General features: G+C 35.3%; 2 protein-coding genes across 6 annotated transcripts in view; one reads left to right on the top strand and one right to left on the bottom strand.

The window, feature by feature from the left end:
* Positions 1 to 10,179, bottom strand: part of EFCAB7 (EF-hand calcium binding domain 7) — a gene marked incomplete at its 3' end in the record, with an annotated part of 49,712 nt that extends 39,533 nt beyond the window's left edge. For 2 of the 3 annotated variants that reach the window (XM_081224947.1, XM_081224945.1), the window contains exons 1-3: positions 10,071 to 10,179; positions 7,976 to 8,163; positions 273 to 484 (exon numbers count right to left, since the gene is read on the bottom strand). In XM_081224947.1, coding sequence (XP_081081073.1) covers positions 273 to 484; positions 7,976 to 8,162 — 399 coding nt within the window. In that variant the 5' untranslated portion in view covers position 8,163; positions 10,071 to 10,179. The other variant, XM_081224946.1, reaches the window with a different exon arrangement.
* A 265-nt stretch (positions 10,180 to 10,444) lies between these two features.
* ITGB3BP (integrin subunit beta 3 binding protein) overlaps positions 10,445 to 15,077 on the top strand; it is an 86,590-nt gene continuing 81,957 nt past the window's right edge. For all 3 annotated transcript variants that reach the window (XM_081225788.1, XM_081225789.1, XM_081225790.1), the window contains exon 1: positions 10,445 to 10,582. In XM_081225788.1, coding sequence (XP_081081914.1) covers positions 10,578 to 10,582 — 5 coding nt within the window. In that variant the 5' untranslated portion in view covers positions 10,445 to 10,577. The remainder of the gene's footprint in view (positions 10,583 to 15,077) is intronic.

Raw genomic sequence — 15,077 nt, forward strand, 5'->3', positions numbered from 1 at the left:
ACCTATCACTGATTTACAAAGAGTTCTGGCAGGAAAGAATTGCAAAGGAGCACAAGAGGATTACAACACAGGCTCAATTTTATACTTTATCTTTTATTCATAAAGCACCTTTCATCCAAAAGGATCCTTAAGTACTTTACAAACAACATATATGTGATTCATTTCACCTGCCAGTGAAATAGTTATTTCTGATGTGGACTTTGGTAGCCAAAGCTAGATTCCAAGTTGTTCTGCAACACATGCATATTACAAAACTGCTTCACAGATCTTACCTTTGTTAGAAGTTTATAAAGATCAGTGTGTAAAATAGAGCCATCATCATTTACATCTAATTGCTTAAATGATTTTAGCAATTCTGCTTTTGAAATAGGTTTTTCCTTTCTTAAAATTAAACAAAAATCGTCAAAATTCAGTTTGGCAGTTTGAGGAGTCCAATACTTATTAATGGTCTTTTGGGATGGATTTCTTCCTGCATGCTGAAGAGCTGCCCAATAAAACAAGTATTATTTGTTACAATAACATTTGGAATTGGTATTTAAGTGTATTTTAAAAAAATCATTATATACTACAATATTATACAAAAGTACGCACATACCAATACATTACCTTTGATGTTGATAATCTAGTGCTATCAATGTATGCCTGACTTTCAAAAATGACAATATACATATATGTTACCAGCTAAAGATTCTCAAATATATTAAAATGCCAGAATTAAATAGATTTTTCCTATTCTGATAGTTGGTTCTCAAATTACATAGTTTAATTAACTGACAATATCTGAGTTACTTCATAAGAATGCCTGGAGAAAAAAAAAGATTTAAAAACAACCATTCACTTAATTGTTTTGAGGACATAGGAATAAAAAAAAGCACACATTATTACTTTTTCTGGCTCAACAAATATCTTAATGAAATGAGTAAATCATTAGTTTGAGAATATCGCTGACAACAAGTCATGATATCTAAAATGTTCATCACTGCCAGCTATTAGTTTCAAGAACATGAATCATGTCCCAAATGCCAAATACATGCACAAAATGTATCCTACTTGCAGTTACAGCCCTGCTAAAAATCAAGAATGTCAACAAACTTTGAGAGAACTCTGTTATAGAGATGCAATGGTCAAATTACTTTCCATTTTTAACCAGAACATTTAAAAATATAGGACTATTTAAAAATAGTCCTATAACCAGTTATTCATAAGACATTCCTATTTTAAAAGCTATGCCCTGGGGCCTCCCTGGTGGCGCAGTGGTTGAGAGTCCGCCTGCCGATGCAGGGGATACGGGTTCGTGCCCCGGTCTGGGAGGATCCCACATGCCGCGGAGAGGCTGGGCCCGTGAGCTATGGCCGCTGGGCCTGCGCGTCCGGAGCCTGTGCTCCGCAACGGGAGAGGCCACAACAGTGAGAGGCCCACATACCACAAAAAAAAAAAAATAAAAAAAAAAAAAAAAATAAAAAAAAAAATAAAAGCTATGCCCTTATAACTATGAGAGGCAAAGAATTACAATGTGAGAAAGGCTTTGTATATTTGCAGGTCATAACACACTAAAATATAATGGTTTTAAACAATTGTAGATATTTTGTACAGTTGAATAGGAATAACTTGGTAATTTGCAAATAGACTAACCTCTTCATATTAAGGCTTTAATATCTTAACACTATCTAAAATGATTCAATAGTAAGTTTCCTAAGCACCACAGACAAAATTAACAGAATTTTAAAAGGTGTAACTGTCCTGAATTATACTACAAACTTCTTTATAAAACTTTATATTGGATATTCCCAACTATCTTAGGTGAGATTTCACAAGATCTATGCATTGTCAATCACCATTAAAAATTGATAATCTAAAAAAAATTGATAATCTAGATATTCTACAATTTAATGTAATAAGGAATAATATATAAAAAATAATTTAAATAAAGAAATATCCTCAAGGAAATAGAAACCAGATCAAGGCAATAAAATGCAGACATTTGTGAGTCCATTATATTGAACATTCATTGTACACAAGAATAATATGAGGTGATTTTTTTTATTTTTAAAGATATAAGCTTCTTGGTTCCTAAGAAGTTTTATAATCTAAATAGTAAGTCCACACCTTAAGTGTAAAGTTGCTACTTGTGGTCAAGATTTATGGTTAATAACATATTAGAAGTTAATGGACTAAGATAAATGTTCCCATCTTCCAGATTATGCCAGTGCATTGTACCTAGATAACATAAACTGTGGCAAAGAAACAGAAACAAGATCATCAACTAGAGGTGACTCTCAGAGTTACCAAAAGTTACAGCTATACCAATTGCCATCTTCCATTCACCTAGAAAGCATTTGTGGAAATTTGTAACAGTGGAGATAACATGGTTTTTTAAATTTCCACACGTTTATTTTGGAAGTAGACAAAAGCCCTAATACCATGTTGCCCAGGAATAAAAGTACTCTGCCTAGTGTATAAGTGGACAATTCCTTAGTTCATCTATCAAGATAATCACAAAAAGGGCATATGTGTTTTAGGATTCCATCCCCAGTCAGCCTCCTCCCTTTAAAATCTGGGAATACAAGTAGGACCTAAATGAAGTTGTGATTTAAAGTCAAAAGTCCATGTGAAAAAAAATGGTATTTTCTGTCCAGCTGTGGAAAAATAGATGTGTAACTCTTTCCCACAAGTGGCAGCTCAAATGCTTGTTGCTATCTTCAATAACAAAATATTTTAAAAATATTTTTAAAATTACTGTTGTCTAAAAGAACAACTTTCTCAGAATAAAATTATTTTTCCCAAAACATGTATTAACTAAACATTCCCATATCTAAGAAATAGGTACAATACTAACCTAACTTTAATCTTTAGTTTTAGAATTAGTTGGAGCTCATTATTAAGTCCAATAACAGTGAAAACACAATGTAATTGTAGATGTTTAAAGGTTTACACCAAAATACTGATCTTCTGCCAGGGTTTACTTTAAGCTTTGACATGAGTTTATAATACCTGTATTATTTGTAAGCTGGGAAAAAAAGGAACTCTAAAGTTCTCTTTGACTTTCCATTTCCAAATAAGATAAAGTACTGCTTTATCCTATTTCAAAATGGAATGTCAAAGCACATGTATGTGCATAAGTGGCAGAAGGTTATAGACGGAAGGCATAAAAGCTTAAGAAAGAGACATCACTGGTTCACACAACCAGTTTTTTAAAATCTAGATTATCTGAAATCAATCATTACAATTTAACAAAGAATATCCCACCATAAAATCAAAAGTTGAAGAGATGAACACTTCATTATTATCCTCCCAGATAATTCTATACAACTGATAACACCTTAGTAATACATACTCATTGATTTAAACTAAATGCCATAGTAGCAGAAAGCATGTTAAACTTTTAAACTTAGTAGATTCATGATCTCAGCCAATATTCAAAAGAATAGAGAGAAAAAACTGAAATTATAGTTTATAATAAAATATAAATTTTAATCTTTTCAATTTTTATATTTCCCAAAATGGGTTTCCTCAAATAGATATCTTATTGCATATAAATCCAAGACACTGTTGCAAGAATATGTCAGATTTTTTATTTCAGGAAACTGCTTCTAAAGTTGGCAAAAAAACTCAGTTTTTCTACTCATAAAGTTATTAGCCTTGATGAAACCAACATGAGTATAGTATTATCTGGTATTGTTGTTTCCCACTTTCTTAAGACTAAAGACCTCCAAGTCATTTGACACACCTAGTAAGGACCAAATTCACTGGTTTGGGGGATATTTGCACCAGAAGATTTAAAATATAATGGAAAACACAACCATACAAAATCTATGAGATGCAGAAAAAGCAGTTATTAGAGTAAAGTTCATAGCGATACAGGCCTTACTCAAAAAACAAGAAAAATCTCAAATAAACAACCTAAAGTACCACTTAAAAGAATTAGAAAAAGAACAAACAAAACCTAAAGTCAGCAGAAGGAAGGAAGAAAGATCAGACAGGAAATAAATAAAACAGAGCTTAAAAAAAAAAACAATAGAAAAAGCTGGTTCTTTGAAAGGATAAACAAGACTGACAAACCTCTGGCCAGGCTCACCAAGAAGAAGAGAGAACACAAATAAACAAAATAAGAAATGAAAAAGGAGACATAAGAACTGATACTACAGAAAAACAAAAATACCACATGGGAATAGTATGAACAATCATATGCCAACAAATTTGACAATCTAGAAGAAATGGACAAGTTTCTAGAAACATACAGCCCACCAAAATTAAATCAAGAAGAAATAGATAATTTGAACAGATGGATCACTAGAACTGAAATAGAATCTGTAATTTAAAAACTCCCTACCAACAAAAGTCCAGGACCAGATGGCTTTACAGGCAAATTCTACTAAACATACAAAGAAGAACTTATACCAATCCTTCTCAAACTCTTTCAAAAAGTTGAAGAGGAGGGAACACTCCCAAGGTCATTCAATGAAGCCACCATCACTCTGATACCAAAACCAGACAAAGACACCACCAAAAAAGAAAATTGCAGGCCAATATCTTTGATGAATATAGATGCAAAAATTCTCAACAAAATATTAGCAAACCAAATCCAACAACACATAAAAAAGATCATACACCACGACCAAGTGAGATTCATCCCAAGTTCACAAGGATGGCTCAACATATGCAAATCAATCAATTTTGTTTATGATACACCACATAAACAAAAGAAAACTCAAAAACCACATCATCATCTAATAGATGCAAAAAAAGCACTTGACAAAATCCAACATCCATTCATGATAAAAACTCTTACCAAAGTGGGTATAGAGGGAACATATCTCAAAACAGTAAAAGCTATATATGACAAACCCACAGTCAATATAATACTCAATGGTGAAAAATTAAAAGCCTTTCTGCTAAAATCTGGAACAAGACAAGGATGCCCACTCTCACCATTTCTCTTCAACATAGTATTGGGAGTCCTAGCCACAGCAATCAGACAAGAAAAAGAAACAAAAGGTATCCAAGTTGGAAGGGAAGAGGTAAAATTGTCATTATATGCAGATGATATGATACTATAGATAGAACACCCTAAAGACTCCACACAAAAACTACTAGAACTGATAAACAAATTCAGTAAGATAGCAGGATACAAGTTTAACATACAAAAACTGGTTGCATTTCTTTACACCAACAATGAAATATCAGAAAGGAACTGTAAAAAACAATTCCTTTTAAAATCACAACCCCAAAAATAAAATATTAGGAATAAACCTCACCAAGGAGGTGAAAGATTTATATGTTGATAACTATAAAGCATTAATGAAGGAAACTGAAGATGATTCAAAGAAATGGAGATATCCCATGCTCTCGGATTGGAAGAATTGATATTGTTAAAATGGCTGTACTACCCAAAGCAATCTACAGATTTAATGTGATCCCTATCAAATTCCCAGGACCTTTTCCACAGAACTAGAACAAATAATCCTAAAATTCATATGGAACCATAAAAGACCCATAATTGCCAAAGCAATGCTGAAGAGAAAAAACAAAGCAGGAGACATAGCCATCCCAGACCTCAGACAGTACTACAAAGTGACAGTAATCAAAACAGTGTGGTACTGGTACAGAAACAGACATATGGACCAATGGAACAGAATGGAGAGCCCAGAAATAAACCCACACACCTATGGTCAATGTATCTTCGGCAAAGGAGGCAAGAATACACAGTGGGAAAAAGACAGTCTCTTCAGCAAGTGGTGTTGCGAAAGTTGGACAGCTGCATGTAAATCAATGAAGTTAACACACTCTCTCACCATACACAAAAATAAACTCAAAATGGCTTAAAGACTTAAACATAAGACATGACTCCATAAAACTCCTAGAAGAGAACACAGGCAAAACATTCTCTGACATAAATTGTACCGATGTTTTCTTAGGTCAGTCTCCCAAGGCAATAGAAATAAAAACAAAAATAAACAAATGGGACCTAATCAAATTTACAAGCTTTTGCACAGCAAAGGAAACCACAAACAAAATGAAAAGACAACTCACAGAATAGGAAAAAATATTTGCAAATGATGCGACTGACAAGGGCTTAATTTCCAAAATATACAAACAGCTCATACAACTAAACAATGAGAAAACAAACCACCCAACTGAAAAATGGGAAGAAGACCTAAAGAGACATTTCTCCAAAGAAGAAATACAAATGGCCAATAAGCACATGAAAAGATGATTCACATCACTAATTATTAGAGAACTTCAAATCAAAACTACAATGAGGTACCACCTCACGCTGGTCAGAATGGCCATCATTAAACAAATAATAAATGTTGGAGAGGGTGTGGAGAAAAGGGAACCCTCCTACACTGTTGGTGGGAACATAAAGTTTGTGCAGCCACTGTGGAAAACACTACGGAGGTTCCCCAGAGAACTAAAAATAGGGCTTCTCTGGTGGTGCAGTGGTTAAGAATCAACCTGCCAATGCAGGGGACATGGGTTCCAGCCCTGGTCCGGGAAGATCCCACATGCCGCATAGCAACTAAGCCCGTGCACCTAACTACTGGGCCTGCGCTCTAGAGCCTGCAAGCCACAACTACTGAGCCCACGTGCCACAACTACTGAAGCCTGTGCACCTAGAGCCCATACTCCGCAACAAGAGAAGCCACCACAATGAGATGCACGCACACTGCAACGAAGAGTAGCTCCCGCTCACTGCAGCTAGACAAAGCCTGCGTACAGCAACAAAGACCCGACACAGCCAAAAATAAATAAATAAAATAAATAAATTTATTTAAAAAAAAGGAAACTAAAAATAGAATTACCATGTGATCTAGTAATCTCACTTCTGGACATATATCTAGACAAAAACTATAATTCAAAAAGATACATGCACCCTTATGTTCATAGCAGCACTATTCACAGCAGCCAAGATATGAAACAACCTAAATGTCCATCAAAAGGTGAATGGATAAAGAAGATGTGGTACATATAAACAATGGAATACTACTTAACCATAAAAAGAACAAAATAATGCCATTTGCAGCAACATGGATGCAACTAGAGATTATCATACTAAATGAGAAAGAGAAAGACAAATACCATATTATGTCACTTATATGTGGAATCTAAAATATGATACAAATGAACCTACTTATGAAACAGAAACAGAATCACAGACTTAGAGAATACACTGGTGCTTGCTAAGGGGGAGGAGGGTGGGAGAGGGTTGGATTGGGAGTTTGAAATTAGCAGTTGCAAACTGGTATATATAGACTAGATAGAAAACAAGGTCCTACTGTATAGGACAGGGAACTACATTCAATATCCTGTGATAAACCATAATGGAAAATATGAAAAAGAATGTATATATATAACTGAGTCACTTAGCTGTACAGCAGTAATAAACACAACATTGTAATTCAACTCTACTTCAATAAAAAATAAACTAAAAAAATATAATGGAAAGAAGCAAAAAAAGATCAACTCTCTCAAACCCTCACCCCTAAAGAACAGGACAAAACCCAGAATTCTTAATTTTCTTTTAAAATTTCACTTATTTTCTAATACTACTCTTTTACAATCATTCAACCATATATATATATATTCTCTTTACATTTTCCCCAGTGTAGGTCAAATTCAGACTAGTAATTCAGTTGCCAGAAGTGTTTTAATTCTATCATTATAAATCTTAAAGTACCAACATAAGAATTTATGAATCTTAAAGTACCAAGATAAGAATTTTTAAAATATTTTTAAGCAAGTAATTGATGGAAGCTTTAAAAATACTAATCTAGTCTATTTGAACACTGAAAGTTTTATTTTGAACCTCTTAGACTATGTAGCTATATAAAATGGCACAATAGCATAAGGTAGTTCCACTACTCAAGCTTAACTAAGAAATTGGAATGATTCAACAATGTAATTCTAATTGCAGTCTTTCTGATCTATTAACTTTCAACAAATAAGGCAAGCTACTTAAGTTAAAAAAAATTACCTAAGCAAAGTTGATCTTTAGAAATAATGTTATCTAAGCTGCTTTTGAAAACAGTTAAGTAGGCAGCTCTACAATTCATATAAAATATCTCCTCTTCAGTTAGTGGAAATTTCTTTGAGCGAGGACTCTCTGAAAGCGTTGATCTCTGACTGGAGAAAGCTGCATCACTTCCTGGACTGATGGCCATTCTATTAGAAAATAATTTAAAATTTTATTTTAGTCAGTGTTAATCCTAAAATTCAAGTGTCACTTTACCTTTCAAACTGGGGCGGGGGGGAATCAAGACATCAAGGTTTTTATATGTGGAAAAAAGATGTACATTATAATATGCATACAGTTATATTATCATATGTTAAGCTAGAATAAGCCTTTGGCAGTTGCTTTCTAAATATATATATATATATAAGAGACAAAAGAACAAAGCCAAAACAAAGGTGTAACATAAATACAAAAGAAGAATCACAGGGCAAAGGAAAAGCATACATCTATTCTCTCAGAATTAGAGGACAGTCAATTGAGACTCTTCATAGGGTTGTAATGAGGATTAAGTAAATTAACACATGTGAAGCATATAGAACAGTGCCTGGCACATAATAAGCGCTAAATAAACTGTAGATAGAGTGAATCGCCACCATAATGGGAATTTGACTATAATGTGATTGGCAGTTGGCATCCATCTCCACAGCAGCATCAACCAGGTCATTTCACTAACATCTCAGTAATTCAGCTCCACATTTTAAATGACTGAATTTTAAAAATCCAGTCATTTATAGCATTATCCTGAGGTTTTACTGTGTTCCATTACTACCAATAATGTTAATAATAATAATTTTGGGGGTTTATATAGCACCTCTGCTCATAAGAGCTTAAAGAACTGTCATACATCTTGATTTATACCTACTACAGTGGTCAGATATTTTTTGCCCGTTTTACAGATAAGGAAATTGAGAGACAGAGATGTCATCCAGCTAATAGTAAGTAGCAAAAGGCAGTAAATTTCGATAACAGTTTCTTCTTTTTTTAATGTGAATGAAGGCTTCTTGTACAACAGTTACTATGAGGCCCTAAATTGTGCTGGAGGTCTAACAGCTTCCAACCTTATTTTACCAAGCTCTGACTTCTAAAAATACATTCCAACCTAATAAACTGAATATTTCAAGTTTAACAATAAGACGACACAGGTAGGGTCCCCTTCAGGACTCACTGGATTCTTACTCAGGAGGCCTAAATCACTTGCACCTTCTTGAAATATATAGGTCTTTTACACTTGGGAAAGAAAGATAATAATCGCTTATCATGGATAAAGTACCCTATTTATAATACACAGACCGCCTGCCTGACACTTTCATCTTACACCAGATTTAGAAGGACCCCACAGGGATGTGGTGTCACAGTCTGGTTACTGAAAATTGGTATCGCTATAATTAAGCATCACAGTTTTAAACACATATGCATGCACGCATCTCCTCACAAATGTGAAAGAAAACTATTCCAATAAGGAAGGGAGAATGAACGTTCGTTTTGCAGTCAGCAATTTAAAAATGTAAATATTTTTTTAAGAGTGTCCTCAAATGTTCTTTCCAAATAAGGTGACTCCCTCACGTGGAAATCCCATGGCTGAAATGTTCCAAAATGCTATTTTTTTCCCTCTCTGTAACGAGAGACTAAACTGAAGCTTAAATATATAATTGCGCCCCTCAGGCTTGGAAACCTCCTGCATCTAAAACTCCAGCCCAAGACCAAGACAAGGGCCTAGAGAGTACATTGCAGCGAACCGCTCCATAAATAAGCAGCCACACAATAGCAAGAAAAATAAACTGTGAACAAGCGCCTAAGGCTTCTAAAGGGCCAAGGGAAAACAGCCATCCAGTCACCGTCCCTACATAGTCAAATACCTTCACAGCTGATCTCCGGCAACATTTCTCTATTTTTTGTATTCCTCTGGGAATAAAACTGCATTTATATGTACATTTTTAAGTACAGACATGGAGCAAGTGTACATATGACAGAGAGGTAAAAGATGCAGGTGGAGAAAGGGAAGCCGAACAGCGACGAACGGAGCGGGCGAAGAGACAGATAGCGAGCTGCTTGCTACCTAACTGCAGGTCACAAACGAGGAAGCGCAGCCAATTCTCCTCACAGATTCCTCAATCCTCTCACAGGGGCCGGAAGGTCCTTGGCCTTCTTTTAATTACCATGGCAACTGCACCTCTCCGCTACCGGAAACAACATACGGAGTACCTACCCAAATGGTCCGGCTAGAAATCTAGGGAGAGTTACTCCAGAGTTAACGGAGATGGCTCTGCCTCTCATCTATCGGGGGCCTTCTGGTCGGAGTCGTGAGAGAGGGTCCTGCGTTGCCCTGGCAGGGACTGAGAGCTGTCCTAGGAGTAGACTTTCCTCCCCCCTTCCCGGCATACACTGGGATCCCTTCTCGCTGGGGGAGTGTTTCCGGCGGGCCGCGTGGAGTGTTGCACAGCGTCGAGTAACCGTACGCCCGCGCTTTTCAGGCTTCAGTGTTTCCCTCCGAAGGTTCTCTGTTTTCGTAAGAGGTTGCTCAGTGGTTTTATCCAGCGACGGGGGTGCGTCCCTGAATGTCGAAATGCCGTAAGTATCTCCTCCCCGGGTGTTGGTGTGTTTGGGCCCCTCTGTGAGCAAAAAGAATAGATATTATGTAGCCCAATAACCTTTTCTCTTTTCCTACTTTATCTTTTCCTCCGACAGTTCGTAGTGCTTGGTTCCCTCCACCTACGTCTGCTTCCCTTCCAGCCTTACTTTCCGGTAGTATTTCTCCACTTTAATTCTGATTCCACAAGGTTTCTGACAGATTTTATAGACTGTGGGTTATATTTAGTGATGTACTGCTTGAAATAATTTCAAATATGGTTAACATACCGAGAATAGGACAGGGTAGACTGCATCACGCCGTATAATTTGATAAAGCCATTTACTGCCTAGATTAGTGTCGTGAGCTCATATAAACTTGTGGCAGAACTCGTGGACCGGATCCTAAGAGACCTGAACTCGAGCTCTCAAATGAGGAAGCATAGCCAATTCTGTAAAGAGCTGTCCAATGTTGAGCGAGTCGCTTAATCACCTCCGGGCTTCAGTTTTCTTGCTTACCACTGCCCAACAGAGACTTCTTTTTTTTTTTTTTTTTTGAGCTCCGTAAAGAACGTTTTCTTTGGGGTGGGGGTGGAGATAATATATAACACATGAAATTCTCTGGCTGCCTCTTGTCCCCAGGCTGATTTAGGTACCCTCTCTTGCGTGCTTCTAGAGTAACTTATTTCTCCGTTACATTCAGGTTTGAGCAAATACAAAGTAACACAGGGTGGGAGTAGGGATATCTGTATAAAATAGGAATTGACATGAAAGTGGAAAGATTTGCAGAAATAATAACCTACATTTGTTGAATGTTTAATTATGATTTGGGTACTGTGTTTAGCAATTTCCTTACATTTTCTCATTGAATCTTAAAAAGGACTTTGGGAGGTAGGCGTTGCTGTTATCTCTACTTTCCAGATTAGGGAACTCAGCACCTAATAAGGTGTCCTACACACAGGTATCAATAAATATGTGTTTCACTTATACCCTTAAAAGGTATGGATTATTAAAGAGGTTTTCCTTTCCCCAAAATGAAGCAAAAAGACTTGCCTTACTACTCTTGCACTAGAAAAATAACCCAGTTAGCACTTATACAAAGCTGTGAGGAAAGTGTAACAAAGTCCCTGCCAAATAGGAATACAATGGAAACTCGTGTGTGTTTGCTTAACAAGTAGTGATACTTTCTGAACTATGCTCCTGTTCTGCTGTAGATAGTAGGGAACCCCAAAAAAACTGTTAAATGGGGACCTTTTGGACAACTGTTTTCTTAACATATTAACAGACACATGTTATATTAGGAGTGTCTGCAGTAATTATATTTTGGCAATAAATACATAACCTTAAAGTTGAGGTTGACATCTTAAATATATAGCAACTTCACTGAGTTTATTTTGGCAAAGTGATATAAGACCAAATTAATGGTTAAATAATGCAAAAGTATTTTAGTAGAGGATCTCCACAATTGTTAGTAAACTTTTATTTTTCAATGTGGTTAAACTGCAGGGTCACAAATGGTGGTACAAAAAGTCATCTTGGCAAGTTACATGTGAAAGTGGTATGGTTTTTAAGTGATGTTGAGATGTTGACTTTTTGGTACTTGGTATTTTGGGTATTGGATTGTGTGATATACCTCTTTTCTAATTTCTTTAAACCTTGACAGGAAAAAAATATAATGAGTAACTGTGGAAATATACATGGCCTAAATTAATCTAAAATGAATAATAAACAACACATGTACAATACCAATAGAGTGGATGGATGAATCTTAAAAATATACTGGGTGAAAGAACCAATTTGTAGAAAACTACATATAGCATATTATCTTTATAAAGCTTAAGAACAAGCATAAAAACTTTAATTTGGGATTCTGTATGTATATGATAAGATTATTAAGGGAAGAAAAACAGAGAAATGATAAATACAAAATTTAGTTTAATGGTTGCCTTCTCGGGAAAGCAGACATAATAGAGAAGGAGCATACAGGTGTACCCATCCATATTGGTAATGATCTAGTTCTTAAATTGTGTGGTGAGTTTATGGGTGTTTATTTTCTTATTATGCTTCATAACTTGATCATTATACATGTATTCTTTAGTATGCATCAAATACTACTTAAAATGTTTTTAAAGGATTTAGAGATTACTTTCTTGAATTAAATTCTCAATAAGTATAGTTTTCTCTGCCTTCTCTTTGGTTCTATAAGGCAGATGCTATCTTGGAACTGGGAAAACAAATGAATTGGATAAATGCTATTCCTGGTTTCATTAGGCTAATCATCATCCCTTGCAAATTTGCTCCTCCTCTGTGTACATTATAAAATTAGTGGCATCATCATTTCTCTATCTAGGTTGAAACCTTAATTAAAAATTTATTTTTATTTTTATTTTTTGGATTTGAAGACTTTGAAATGAGACAAACCAGGGTTTGAATCTTGGTTCTGCTACTTTACCAGCTGTGTGACCCTTAGATTGTTACTCAGTGAGTTCATGGATTAGTATAGTTACTCATTAAATTGTAATTGAATTATAAAGTTGCTGCTTGTAAGAGATTTCATCTTTATAGACAAATTTCACACCCTGTTTATATTTGCATAATACTAAAGTCAAACATACTTTTGTAATAGCTCTTTCTGTAAATAATCAAATCCCCTTCTAGTGCTTTTTCCCCCCTTATATTTTTTCCTTTATAAAGATTCCTAGTATCACTTGCTTAATCTTTCTAATTAGTGTGAATTATCATGCTAATTCAGCCAAGGACATTCCATCTATTCCTGTAAGAGTTAATTTTATTCTGTTCCAAGCTATAGACTGAATTAAGGTTATAAAGTTGGAATAGCTTTAGTGTTGGAGGAAACGGTTAACAGTATTTCTGTGGGGTCCATTCTGATGATGTATTCATAAAAATCTGAGAGTTTTCTGAGAGAACTTTAAAATACGCTTTATTTTCCTTGATAAAGGAAAATGAATATAAGAATATTCTGGGTCTGATAAGCTACTTTATTGCACCTATTTGGGTTTGTAGTCATGCTGGTGATAGCGCCAGGTACAATGATTTTTATTGTTGTGGAGTGTGAAATGATGTGTCAGGTTAAGTAAAAGTTAACCATTTAATATACACCCTTTGAATCATAGTAGATATTCAAAGTTCTATTAATTCATTTACTTTAAAAGTATAAGTACATTTTAAAAGAAGATTGAAGTTGTTAGTACTTGCTATAAGTATGAAAAACATGAATTTTAAATACAATTCTTTCCTGCTTGTGAAAGTCAGCCAAAAAAGTAAGGACAGAAATGAGGAAGCTACAATACAGCCTTGTAATAGTGACATGAAGGACTCCCCTCATATGGCAGACAACAATCTCTCAGACTCTATTAGTCAAAGGCAACTTGACCCTGCATAAATCATATTTTTTATTGCATCCTTGAATTTGGAGGAAGTTAAATCTCAAGGGGTGAAACAAAAATGGCCAAAACCAGATCTGTAATCAGTAAGCACAGATGAAAGGCAGATTACCCTGAATATAAATACTGATATCCATGTTGTGCTTGATAGACTAAGCCTTGGGCTATAGGCAAGGTAAGGAAGTTAAACTTGAGACTACATTTAAGCTGGGAAGGGAGTTAAAATGATCCCTAATTGATATGGATCCCTTGGCTAGTAATGAAATTAAATGTACATCTTTGGAAGAAGCATCCTCAGTTTAGGCCCCTACTTTTTTCACAGGTTAAGATCAACCAAATATCCAAAATCTAGATAAACAAACATAAAAGGAAACAAACTACCATGAGTGAAAGTTAAAACACATAGTAATCAATGGATTTAGATCCCAAAGACTTTACAAAATGGAATTATCTGAGATGCAATATGAAATAATTGAACAGAATACTTAAATAAAAAGTTGAATCACAAAAATTAGCAAGTAATGAGACTACCCAAAATGACCAGGCAAATTTTAAACTAGGATGATTAAAATGTTTAGAAACAAAAAATATATAATTGTTGAAATAAAAGCTCAGTAGATGGACTTCCATGTTACAGTAGATTGTGTTGAACTGAACCTTCCGTAGATAACAATTTTAAACTCTGGACAAAATATTAAAAGTAACTTCTTGAAGGCACTGGAAAGCAACCATACTAGGCAGAAATTGGAGGGGAGTTGACCCTTGAAAGAAGGGAACTACAATGTACAAAGTTTGCATTTATATTGTTTTATCCAAGGGCAGTCCATATGATGTAGTACAGCTAGAACTCAACGAGAAAGCTCCAGTTTTACTTGTTTGGAGAGCTGGGTTAAGAGCTTGAGATTACCAGAATTGCTGGCAAGTAAAGGGAAAATCCTAAAAAGAGGGTAGCCCCAAAATCTGGTTATAAACTGCCAGAATCCTTGATGGATCCCTTAACTGCACATGGATTAGGGATTCTCCGTGAAGCCTGGCAGGAAGCAACAGCTGGGATGCTGAAAGAATTGAACAGTGATTTCAGCTGCTGTCCATCA

This window comes from Mesoplodon bidens, assembly GCF_964165515.1.
Source record: "Mesoplodon bidens genome assembly, chromosome: 2".
In the NCBI taxonomy this organism is placed as follows: Eukaryota; Metazoa; Chordata; class Mammalia; order Artiodactyla; family Ziphiidae; genus Mesoplodon; species Mesoplodon bidens.